At 38.2% G+C, this 12,529-nt stretch overlaps 1 protein-coding gene across 3 annotated transcripts in view; it reads right to left on the reverse strand.

Moving 5' to 3' along the window:
• Window positions 1–6,745: 6,745 nt before the first annotated feature.
• The window catches only part of SENP6 (SUMO specific peptidase 6), a 79,073-nt gene continuing 73,289 nt past the window's right edge, over window positions 6,746–12,529 (reverse strand). For all 3 annotated transcript variants that reach the window (XM_061989807.1, XM_061989806.1, XM_061989808.1), the window contains 3 exons: window positions 10,836–10,904; window positions 10,590–10,740; window positions 6,746–7,931 (listed from right to left, as the gene is read on the reverse strand). In XM_061989807.1, the coding sequence (XP_061845791.1) occupies window positions 7,722–7,931; window positions 10,590–10,740; window positions 10,836–10,904 (430 nt within the window). In that variant the 3' untranslated portion in view covers window positions 6,746–7,721. The remainder of the gene's footprint in view (window positions 7,932–10,589; window positions 10,741–10,835; window positions 10,905–12,529) is intronic.

Genomic DNA, 12,529 nt, shown 5'->3' on the forward strand with positions numbered 1-12,529 from the left:
GAATACTACTTTGCTGGAAAAGCAGGCTGCCAAAGCAGCACATTGTTCAGCACATTCCTATGCACTGCAGTTACATGGGCACTCCAACACTACCAAAAGCTCAGACAGACTAAACCTGCCCCCTCAACAGCCTTCCCACATATGTACTAGCTCAATTACCCTCAACCTCACCCAAGTGTTTTCCTCCTGGTGAGCAGCCCTTGAGCTGGGTTTTACATCCACACTTAAAATTCCATCACCAGCTCTTCAGCTCCTCGTAGGAGTTTTAGTACATTGTAAGATAGCCCTCATTGAGAAGTTGGATATCCACTGCAGCGTGGCATTCTCTCCTGGCATGTTTGTCCCAAGAAGTGCCAAATTGTCCAGTTCTCAGTTATGAAATCTGCTAGTAATCTCAATTACTTATCTGTTCACAGACAGTTCTAGTAAGGGGAACCAGGTGGAAAAGACTTAACCTGTAGGATTAGTTAATTCCTTGTGAAACCACATATCTATGATTCTATGATATGAAACAGGCAGAATAACAAGTGTGGACACTGAATGTAAACACCAATAAATGCTGGGATTTTTTTTTCACAGAAATCATAGAATGGTAGGGGTTGGAAGGGACCTCTAGAGATCATCTAGTCCAATCCCCCTGCAGAAGCAGGCCAATCTACATCAGGTTGCATAGGAACATGTCCTGGTGGGTCTTGAAGACCTCCAAGGAAGGAGACTCCACAACCCCTCTGGGCAGCCTGTGCCAGGGCTCCCTCACCTCATAGTGAAATAGTTTTTCTTATATTTAAATGAAACTTTTTGTGTTCCAGCTTCATCCCATTACCCCTTGTCCTGCTGCTAGCTACTATAGAAAAAAGGGATGTCCCAACCTCCTGATAACCACCATTTAGATATTTGTAAATATTAATAAGATCTCCCCTCAGTCTTCTCTTTTCTAGACTAAACCTCAAGGATTCAGAATGCTATAGCAGCTCTTCTTACTATGGCCAGCTTCTCAGGCAAATGAGGATGAACTCTGTGGGTAGAAATAAGTTTGAAATCAAAAGATGTTTCTTCCACTTTCTTGAATTCAAGGACTTCTGACCATATAAACAGGCTGATGATCACAGGAGCCTAGTGTCACATGGGCTGAAAAACGGGAGGACTGTTAACAGAGTTTGGTATAGCAGCTGACTGCATAGAACACAAAGTGAAGCTTGTAAGGAAATAGCAGCAATAATTAATAAATCATGAGTTAATATTTGGCAGGTTCTATGTTAGAGCACATCTAGCTTGTGTTTCCCATGCACACACTCTGCAGCTAAGCCATATTACTAAAGTCACAGATTCTAACCATTTGATAAATGCTTTTCACAAGATACTAAATTTGCCTATTTAATTAATTTTTGAAGTTAATTAACAGACCTCTCTGCTGAACAGAAAGAATACCCAAATTATTCTACAAAAATAGCAGGTATCAAAAATGGCTGTGTTTTTCTTTCTGTTGCTTATAATACTTTGACTAACATTCAGCTGCTTGATTTAAAATTTTCCAAACTGGGTACCTGCTGCTAACTGAATGCTAGCAAATACAGTTCTGATCACTAGGTCAAAGAACAGCAATGCTAATGAAGCTTTGCAAGAAAGTTTCCTACAGATTTCTTTCCTGCCACCTTGCACCTTGAGAGTAAGCCCAAAGAATCAGTGGTTGAGGTTGGCAGGGACACATGACCCACTGCTACAGGAAAATTATCCAATATTTGGCAAGTTAATTCTAAGTATGTTCTAGTGGTCATTAGCTATGTTCTTATTTTCAGGTGCTGACCTTGAGATACTTAAGAGTCAGATTTCCAGGAATGCTTACAAAAACAAAAGAAATCAAATGACAGCTCTATACAAGGACTGTAGAAAGCAATCATCTTTATAAAGATCAGAACAAAATGTGGAAAACAGAATTAAAAACTCACTTCAATGCTGGCTTCTGATAATCACAGGTCAATAAAATTTCAGTCTAGGCAAACAGTCCTCCTAACCACAAAATCAGTTTCTCTTCCAGTAAACAGCAAGCATCTTTTTAAGCTTACTTTTCAACACTCACAAGTGAGTTAACTTGGGCACTCCTTTTGCAAAGTGGAGATAACGACACTGAGCAACTGTTGACTGTGGACAAGATTAAGAAGGAAGCCAAGTTGATCCCATCTAGCTCTGAACTGACCTGAAAAATGTAATGTCTAAATAAAAGCATTTTAATTACACAATGACTACGTGAAAAAGGGAACCTCCTTCAACTCAGACAACAAACTTGCTTCCATTGCACCGATGACCGAAACACAGGGATGCGAAAAGCTCACAAAAATGACTGTACAGTAAGGTGTGGATCAAAACAGAATGAATAAATTCATTCAGGGAATTCCACCATTGCAGAACAAAGGCCTGGTCTCCCTAGCACTGTATCACTTTCAAATTAAATATGAGATAAGCTGTCAACACATTAATCCAGACACGTTAAAAATGTCCTTTTGATTCTGCAACCTAAATGTTCATTTGCAGTGGAAGGAGTCACTGCAAATTTTGTTTGAAGTCTACATAAGTCAGTGATGTTGCAGGAAAGAGGAAGCTGAACAACTTCTCACGGCCTCTTACTGCCCTTTTGTAACACCAACAGATATTGTTACAATATGGTTTACAAAGCAGCTTAGGTTTCAGAACCAAGGAACATTTAAGTAAGAAACATATTCCATTTGTTTGCATTCCAGTGCAACTGATGCCCTCTTTAGTGTCATCTTCTATGAAAAACATGTCATGATGTTAAAGGCTCTTTTGGGGTTAACCTGTCTGATTTTCTTGCACTATAGAACCAATGCACTATCCAGCATATTACTGATGTACAGTATGAAATATATTTTCCATCCCTGAAGCTATCAAAGACTAAGTTCTCTAGAGTTAAAATAATTACTCTCTTTTCAGCCTGTTGCATAAATAGTACACTCATCCTGGAACTTTACATTCCCAACCAAGTATTTCCCGAGAGTTCATAATTAATACCATAGGTTTGGTCCAGTACATACTGATGTCTCTCTACCCAGGCGACTACTGCACTCCTACATACACACATGTAAAGATATGGGAAACACATTCTTTTTCCAAAATTTGAGTTAGGAGGGACAAATCTAATATAAACAGGTGCTGTCACAGAGCTTGGTTTAAAAACTGTTCTGTTTGGAGGACAATGGGGGCAGAGGTTTGTTTCCTGTTTGCAAATTGCTGCTGTGAGTGTTATCTGTTTATTTAGTTATATTTAGTATACATCTATTCAGCTGACATCAGCACATGTGCACAAGTAAGCTAAGTTCATAAACTTAGAAATATGGTGATAATAATTTAGAGTAAATAATTGATAAATCTCCCTAAGTTCATCCACTGGGGGAATCTAACATGTTTTACTACCTCCAATTAAAGACCAGAGTCTAAGCCTCTGAATACAAGGGCGAGCTGCTTCAGCAGGCTCCTTCCTCACAGTTCACAGGGGAACAAACTCTCAGCTGAAACAAACTAGTCTGGCTACTGTTAACCTAAAGGTGTTCAGTCAGCTTACAAGACAGGAGAATCCAGTCCTGAAGATCAACTCTGTATATACCATCTAAACCTATCACACTACACAGATGGATACAGATACTACATTAACTATTCCACTTAAAAGTACATGTTGTTGCTTATAAAGTATGTGTAGTTGCTGTTGTTTTTCTCATACACAAGCAGCTTTCACTTAAAAAAATAGTAATAATCTTCTTTCTTCCTTCTAACTACTTACCATTATAATTGACGATTGGCTTAGGTCAAGTCATACCCCAAAGAACTCTAGAGAGAATCTGATGACATAAAATAAGGAGGGATGATGAAGAGAATTAAAAAAAAACCAACAACAGACCAAGCAGGCAAGATCGTTCTTGTTTACTAGACCTTGGATACTTTTTAAGCCATATAACCTTCTGCTCATATATATTCATATATGCATGTAGCTCCTATATCTTTTTAAGCATCATGCATCACAAATAGCCCTGTCTGCTCTCCTCGGAGTACATTAACTATGAGCCTTGTAAAAAGAAAAATCACAAAAAAAAAAGACCTAGCAAAGAAACAATCTAGCAAAGAGCAATTACCAGGACAACCAAATAATCCCTACCTTAAGGTGTATGTTACCAAGTGTCCTTTTGTAACACGCAAATTTGTTAAAGGCAGGCAAAACCTAGCCTGTCAGAAAGCTGCAACAGACCACAACAGAGAGAAGAGTCATTTTCCAGATTGCACCCTCCCTTAACCAGACTGGAGTCCACAAATCTTTCATCAGGCATGACTGAGTTAGGCAGAAAGGATCTGCTTTAAAAATATGGTGGTGGGAGATAAATACAATGGCCATTGCCTCACTCATACTGTTGCAAAGTTTGAAGCACCAGCTCCCCTTGATTTCCAAAAGTAGATGGGAAGAGTCAAATTATCTGTGGAGATAAAAGTACCTTACTGAACACAAATCACTGCTGAGTTTTCTTCAGGGGTAGAATTTAAGAAAGGCTGTTATAAAATGCGTCACACAAAAAATGAAATAAAATCTTTTATCCAGACTCCAGTACCTCTCATCATCACGGCCTCAAGAATCAGGACTCCACAGAACACACACCTTTTAGCATATGGACAGAAATAGCTATAAAGACAAGTATCATGTTAGTGATTAAGGGCAATGTAAAGCTTTAACCAGAGACTGAAAATACATTCTACTTAAAAATCTGAGTAAAACACCACAATATATTGGTAAACTAAGCAAACTGATGCAGTTTGTTATCAGAAAGTTGCTCCAATCTAGGTTAACAGGAATTAAAAATCATACATGCAAAAGCTTCTTGTTCTGCTTTACTCATTTGTTACGCAATACGTTAAAGTCAACATCATGGCTTCCTTATCATGGTGTAAAGTTTGCTTGATTTTCAACTCTCTTTACCAAATAATTTGGAAGTTAGACTCTAATGTGGTGCAACCTCAAAAATCAAAACCACAGTTCTTGTCTTTGAAGCCTCTGGTCTTTAAAGAGTCTGCTCAGTTTCTTAAGCAAGAAAAATAGGAATGTCACAAGGGAGAACTTAGATGTCTCTTCTGCTTTTGCAGCTCTCCTGCAAACGTACACCAGAAATCCATGCATTTTTTATGCTAAGTAATCTAAAACTTTTATAAGAATTCCTAACTGTTATTCTACCCGATGTGAAAAACAATACAAACAGATACATTTAATTAGGTAGCCATCTGATACCTTACACTGCAGAACACAGTCATGCTACTCTTAAAGCATCTGTAATCTTAAAACTTACACAGGAACATCCAACTTAGGCTTTCCTCAGAACCTATGTGTTGCCATGTAATTATTAAGTAATCACATCTAGTCCCCACCCCTCTAACTTCCACTGAACAAATCCGACTCAGAAAACTCCCTGGTTAACACTCCCTGTTAAAACTGTAAAGACTGCAAAACACGTAGCGTAGCTGAGCGTTATGTTAAGAATACCTAACAAGCACATGTGTTGGTGAGCTTTTTAAACCAAGTCAGTAAGGTTTTAAATAACTCATCTTAATTCTGTGGGGTTTTTTTCTATTAACATCACATTTTATTAAAAAAATAAGTTTCCTATATTTAACATGTATATTAGCTTGCTGTATATGACTGAAGTCCTTGAGACCTTTAACATTAAATGATAATAAACCAAACACTTTCTTCACAGCTTTGAAAAAGGCGAGGGAGGAAAGAGGGGAGGACAGGAAAGAGGAAGGAAAAGGAGGAAGCACCAGGCCATTCCTAGCAAGAGAACCAAATAGTTCTACAGCATCAAATTATGAACCTGCATCACAAACATTAGGAAAAGGACAACTAAGAATGATATTGATCAAATTTGGATATATTCCATATAGTTAGAACATACCATTGGGAAAGACTAGACTGGGAACGAATACATTCTGTTTGCAATTGTCTCTTCTCCATTACAGGAGTGATCTCTAATGTAACGTGTGTGTGTGGTGCTTATATATTGTCCATGGGGCCAAAGGTCTACGCAAGGAGAAAGAGGTGAGGGAATGAACAACTCCCTAAAGACCGCAAGTTACTGGTGCAGGTGAGCAGCCCATGGCTGTACTGCTCTATGGGCAATCACTCTGCCTGGTGTGTGAAGCCCCTTTTAACCAGAAGGTTTCACAGAGACAGTCAGCCGTACAGAAGGGCCCTGGCAGTAACATCATTAGCAGACATCTTCTCAGGGTTTAGTGAGAATGAAAACTCACGGAGAACCTGAAAGACTGGATTAGGGTTGATCTCATGTATAAAAATTTATCCCAGGGACACAGTTCAGCTAATGAATTCTCTGCTTCCTCTCTTGAGGACAAGGGAATGACAAATGAAATTCCCAGCAGAAAAAATACTATCTGCAAGGAGGGCTAGAAGGTCCTTCTCTTCCCCCAACAGACTCCCTCCTGGGAACATACAGCTTTTGGTTCCCTTCAAAGGTATCTCCTGTTAGCAGAAGACTGGATATATATGTATCCTCGCACAAAACTACTCTCCACATTTGAATACCAAAGCTTTTCTGTGACAGGGATAAAAGGCCATGTTTGCAGTTTAAGCAACAACGGCATTTTAGATCGTTATAAAATCAAAATACACTGGAAATATCCAAATAAATCTCAACATTAGTCTGATGCTACCTAAAGTCAAGAACAAACAAGCAAGCAATGAACACTGGTATTTTGGTTTTCTTGTGTGGATATTACAAAAAATAGTAATCATACACTTCTTTCTTTTTCAATGTTCATTACTTAGATAAAGCACATATGAATGTAACATTCAGAATTGTAACATAGAAAATGTAATGTGGGCAATCTGCTATTCCAAGTACACTTACCAAAATACAATTTTATAATGAAGAAAGTCTCAAAATACACCTGTACAACAACTGGGATCCACAAAATATGATTTAATAGTATCACTCAAGATCATTAAATTGAAACCACTTTTATAATACTGTTTGAATAGTCATCTCTGGTCAAAGAGCGTTCTCCTCTTTCCCTAGCCTGTCCCACTAAAGTAAGGGCGGAATCTTAATGGCAATGCACAACTTTTAAAACCCCAAATCTGAAGCAGTCCTATTAAACTATGACACTGCCTACACTTAAGATACTGGGAGGATGGGAATCACCCCCTCTGAGGCCACAGTACATCGAGACACCCATATTATTGTCTTTGAACGCAAGCAAAATAATCTTGTAAAGGGCAACTAAACAGGGTCAAAACATGAATTCATTATCTCACTACCAAATCATTCCCTATGTGTTACTTAAGCCTGTAACATTACAGCTTTACTGAAAAAGAAAAAGTTAACCATTTTATCCTATAAATATTTCTTTATTTGCTTTATGTTTAGAGGTTGCTATTTAGGTTCTATTAACAGAAATACATAACAAAAGCTCCCTAACAAGTGGAAAAAAAGTAATTACAAATGCTGAAAAAGTTGGCCTCATTAACATATGTACAGACTCGCTTACTTAATACACATCTTTGTGGGAATTAAATCATTTTATGACACACATTTATACAGGCATTTAACATTTCCAAGTAACTTTGAGCAGAGAATATGTCAAATCTTTAGTCTGGGCAGACAAAAATTTATACTTCAGTTTTGATTGTGGAGCTAACATGCAACAGATAACACTCAGTCTGAGCTGCTTTTGATAAGTTGTTCTGTTTTTTCCTGCAAAGATCTTTCCATTGAATTTGGGTCCTTTTGTCCTTTCTTTTCCTTGGTCTGCTGCTCCTGCAGCTTCAGGATTATTTTTCGTATTTCTTCTCTTTTGGTTTTCATTCTTGGGCGTGGAAACCAGTCTGTTAAGTTCATTGGTAGCTCAAAACTCAGAATGGGGTTCTGAAAAGAAAGGTAATTTGGATAATACAGTAAGGAGTTATTACCTAGAAGACTGGAAAGAACTGTAGTGGGAAAAACCACATTCTTCCCTGCTTCATTCCATCACGATTAAACTAAATTTCTACAACTTGTATGTTTTGTACGTGTACAATTAAGGTAAAAATCTATCAAGCTTCAGTATGTTACAGGGTAAGATTCATTCAGATCACAGTTCCGATTATAAAGGTGTCCAAACAATCTACTCAGTTTACCATACTCTTTACACAAAGCATTTGACTGAATAAACATACACAATTTTTCTAGTCTTTTTAAAAAATACATAAAATTATTGCACTTGTAGCACTTGTAATATAGCACTTGGAATTTTTTTTAAAGGATGACTAGCATAAAAATCTAGAGCTGATTAGGAATGTGTTGCTAAACATTCCTGTTTTTTATAAATACCTACAGGACCACAACCAACCAAGAAAGTCAGTTTCATGCTTCATGGTAAAAAACAGGGCTTGTGAAAAGTCCCTGGCTACCACCACTCCTTTTTACACTTATACTGTGTTTTCTTGACAGAAGTAATTCACCCAAAGAATATGGAGAATTATTATTGTGAGACATTATCTATGCCATTTTTGTGATACTGTGCAACAATTTCACCCTAACCAAACAACTGTTTGTGGAATAATGTTTTGTCCCCTGGAAGTGCCTCCCTTTATGTATTTGAGCTTGCATCATTATCAGGGTTATTTAAGAGTAAATTACATTAATGTATTGAGCCAAGAGTAGTAAGGCTACTCGTGGAAAAAACTAGTCAGGATCTGCACAGTAACACGTGAATGGCTAACGTGCATTAGCAACATTAGTCCACATCCAAACAGAACATCAGCTAGGTAATACAGCAATAAAAACCTCCTCGTTGAAGTGGCTTTGTCAATGAAGCTATTTAATAATACCAGCAGTAAGTAGACTTCTGAAGAATTACACTAAAGATGCAGAAAAAACGTGGCCAAAACCGACCAGGTTTTCCAGCGTTTTAACTATGAACTAGGCCAGACACAGGGACAAGATGAAAAAGCTAATTGGTGTGGTTACCAGCAACAGAAAGCTATTTCGGATTAACACATCCTTAACTAGGGCTTTCTGCCGCCGTTGCTCGGTTTGTGGAAGGAAAGCAGGGACACGGGCGAGAAGCCTCGGGGCTTCCTTCTGGCGAGGGCCCTCGGCCGCGGCCCGCCGTGCCCGGCTCGCCGGCGGCCCCTGGCGGCGGCAGCCGCGCCCCGCGAAAGGGGCCCGAGCCCGGGACCGGCCGCGGCGGGGTTGGGCCGGGCCGACCGGGGCGCCGAGCAAGGGGCAGGCCGCGCTGAAGCAGCGCTCGCCCTCACAGCTGCAGGCACCCTCCGATCGCACCGCCTGCCCTGACGAAGAGCTCCCCGGCTTTTAACAAGTGCACGGCATGCTTTTAATCCTTGTTATTAAAAGGAAGATACTTTAAATAGATCCACAGGAAAAATAAAAAGATGTGCCTGAATAGTCCACAAAGATCAAATGAAGGACCTCTCCCTACATACTTCCCAATTCAGTTTGTACAGCTGCTGAAGACAATGAGACTTTTTCAAATACTTTAGCAGCTGAAATTCTTCAATAACTGCGAGACAGTCAAATCAGCACAAGGTCTCCTGTCCCACTAGTGTCATTTCTGAGAATTTGCTTTGATTTGCTGTTTGACACATCTATGTGCCATCCTTATGCTCTGGCATTCTGTAAAACCAGGCAGGACAAGAGATTATTAATACTTGATTATTAAAACTTGGGTGCTCCTCATATCCCCTGTTTACAAAACAAGAAGGATGATTCCACAGTTTAAGGGACTCACTGACAAAGGAAAAGCTTTTGGCTTCAATTTGCATGGATGCACCCTTTTAAAGCCTTGCTGCTCTCACATAAAGCATGCACAAGGGAGAGAGGAGAGACCACTCTCTCAGTACAGGTTAGTTACAGGAGCATTTAGGAACAATGCTCTCAAGTGCTACTTTAAAGTTAACAGAGTTACTGTCCCATACAGGCAACATCTCATTTGACCATTCTTTCTGCTCCCAATCCAGACCTGAAGGTGCTAATGCCTCCACTTACAAAAAGAGCTGTAACTTGGAAGACCAAGTAAGACTTTAATCCATTTCTTTAATGGAATCAATACTTGGCACTCAGCTGTAATAATTGCACTTATCTTGTTTTTTCAACTTGCATCAAAACATGTGTTATCACTCTAATAAACTTACTCAGGGTTAAATTTCTTGGGGATAAAAGAATGAACTTTTTGTACCACATCTTTAGTTTAGATTTTGAACTCAAATTTGAACTCTACTTCTTACCACATAATTTTAAAGGGCATGCACTATAAGAACACAAAGGAAAACTCCACATATATTTCCTTAACATTCTCATTGAAAACTCCATGGCTTCTGATTCATATGTGCAATTAACAGTAACAATTAGTTGTTTTGGTTTTTTAAAAGTACATTAATGTATAAATTAGTTTATCATGCATAATCTAATGAATAGGTATAAACGCTATACTGGAAAGTCTTTTATTACTGTAATAATTTTAATAGCTAGCATTTGATTGCTGGAGGAGACCCCAAAAATAGGTAAATAAACAGGTATGCATACCTCAAAAAAGCTCTCCACATACTGCAGTATGTACACTCCACAATCACTGTAGTTGTTCTGTTGCGGCACTTTTGGATTGGAACCTTTCATGACGTCTTTGGAAAAGCTTCTTTTGTTGCCTTTCCTGACTTCCCATTCCACCTCTAAATATCTATGATAAAAGACCATGAAAATTTTTAATTTTGGTTTTCCAGCAGAATTTTGAGGAAAAAAAAATTGCCCTCAAAACAGAGATAAGAAACTTACTCCCTTAGTGTTTTCACAACATTTGACCGGGAAGGGCCTCTCAGTGAGTCCATAAGCAAAATGCAGGGCCTAAGAGAGGACACAGTTTTTCAGTACACAGTATTTTACCACAATTTGGAAAACACTATAGCTAGCTGGCTATGTAATAATTTTTGGGGTGACTCTGAAAAAAATGAGATCAATACTATGTTTTCCCAGAGCTGTTGTAACCCCCTAACTGGGATAGTTAAACACAAAAATCTTCAGATTTAACCACACACTAAGTAAAGAGACCTTTGGAATACACTTAGAAAATATAGCACAGTCAGACTCAAAATATTTGTTACAGTCAAAATCTAGTAGCCTGAAACCCCCTCAGCTGTTTAGCGCTCTTTAGGTGGGCAGGTATCTTAGGACAGTGGCAAGAGACTAGAAAGTTAGCCACAGAAGAATCCATGAATCTCCTTCTGAAGTAACAGCTGGAGAACTGCTGGGACAGTTCACAGCACCTAAGACAACAGTAGGTATGCATGTTCAAGAAGAGATCCCAACCAATGAATCTGATACCTACTTGACAGTTACCCACAAAACACACACATACTATACTCGGTAGACTTTAGAAAAATAACATATCCATAATAAAATATTTTCTAGATAACCAAGTCTGTTTGGATACTCTCTTGCACACTCAAGATGCTTACATCCTATCACTTGATATAGAGGATGCTACCCTTTGCAGTAGCTATTAACGTAACGATTACATCCACTGTGTTAGCTGCAATGACTAGATTTATATGTCAAAGCTAACCCATACCAGAGCTCAGAACATCAGAATTAGATGCAAGATGCATTTTAAGGGATAAACAGGCTGCAATTTCCTTTTCACAAAGCTCTGTTTTCTCTTTTTTAACAGTAACACAGGTATTCAATTTTTTAGGCATAAGCACATAATCACTTGACTAATGTTTGCTTTTACTTGCACTTGTTTTAATTTCAGATAAAGTACAGTTATTATTTACATAGACAATGCTCTTAATGTGCAATGTAGTAAGAAGGGGGGCATAGACAGAGGAAAGAATTCAAAGCCTTTTCGAGGTAATTTTCTTTTCCATATGGAAGTAATTTTAAAATATGCTAATAGTAAAGTGCTGAAGTGCCCTTAATGACTCTTGATACTTAAGTGTCAAAGATCTTATGAAATTTCATGTTTGGATTAAAGTAATGTCTAGTGGAAAGCATTATGTAGAGAAAATCCATCATCAGAATGGGACAAATTTAGCCAAGCTATAATCAGCAGCTTATAAATATGCTTAAACTCACATCCCAGATGTAGTTTTACCCCTTCAGGAAAATGCACTGATGGATTTTTACCCCTTCATGAAAATGTATGAAGAAAAATTTAGACACATTCCATATCACATATATAATTTTATCCTGCACCAAAAGGATGTATTGTGAAAGTCTTTACCTTTCTAGTAACCATTATGTTCACAAAGAAGGAAATATAAAAAGGGATAAATAAATTGTGAAAAAAATACAAATGAAAACTGTGAAGACAGCAATACTAGTAACAATATTTCCAGATTTGGAATCACTGAAGATGAGAACACTACAAAGTATGAAATCCTTTCTCAAACACTAATAACATGCTGTTTGAAGACTGATGTATGACCATTTCCTATAATTACCTTTAAGTTTCATAAGCTTTTATGATT

The sequence above is a fragment of the Colius striatus genome, chromosome 2, assembly GCF_028858725.1.
Source record: "Colius striatus isolate bColStr4 chromosome 2, bColStr4.1.hap1, whole genome shotgun sequence".
Classification (NCBI taxonomy): domain Eukaryota; kingdom Metazoa; phylum Chordata; class Aves; order Coliiformes; family Coliidae; genus Colius; species Colius striatus.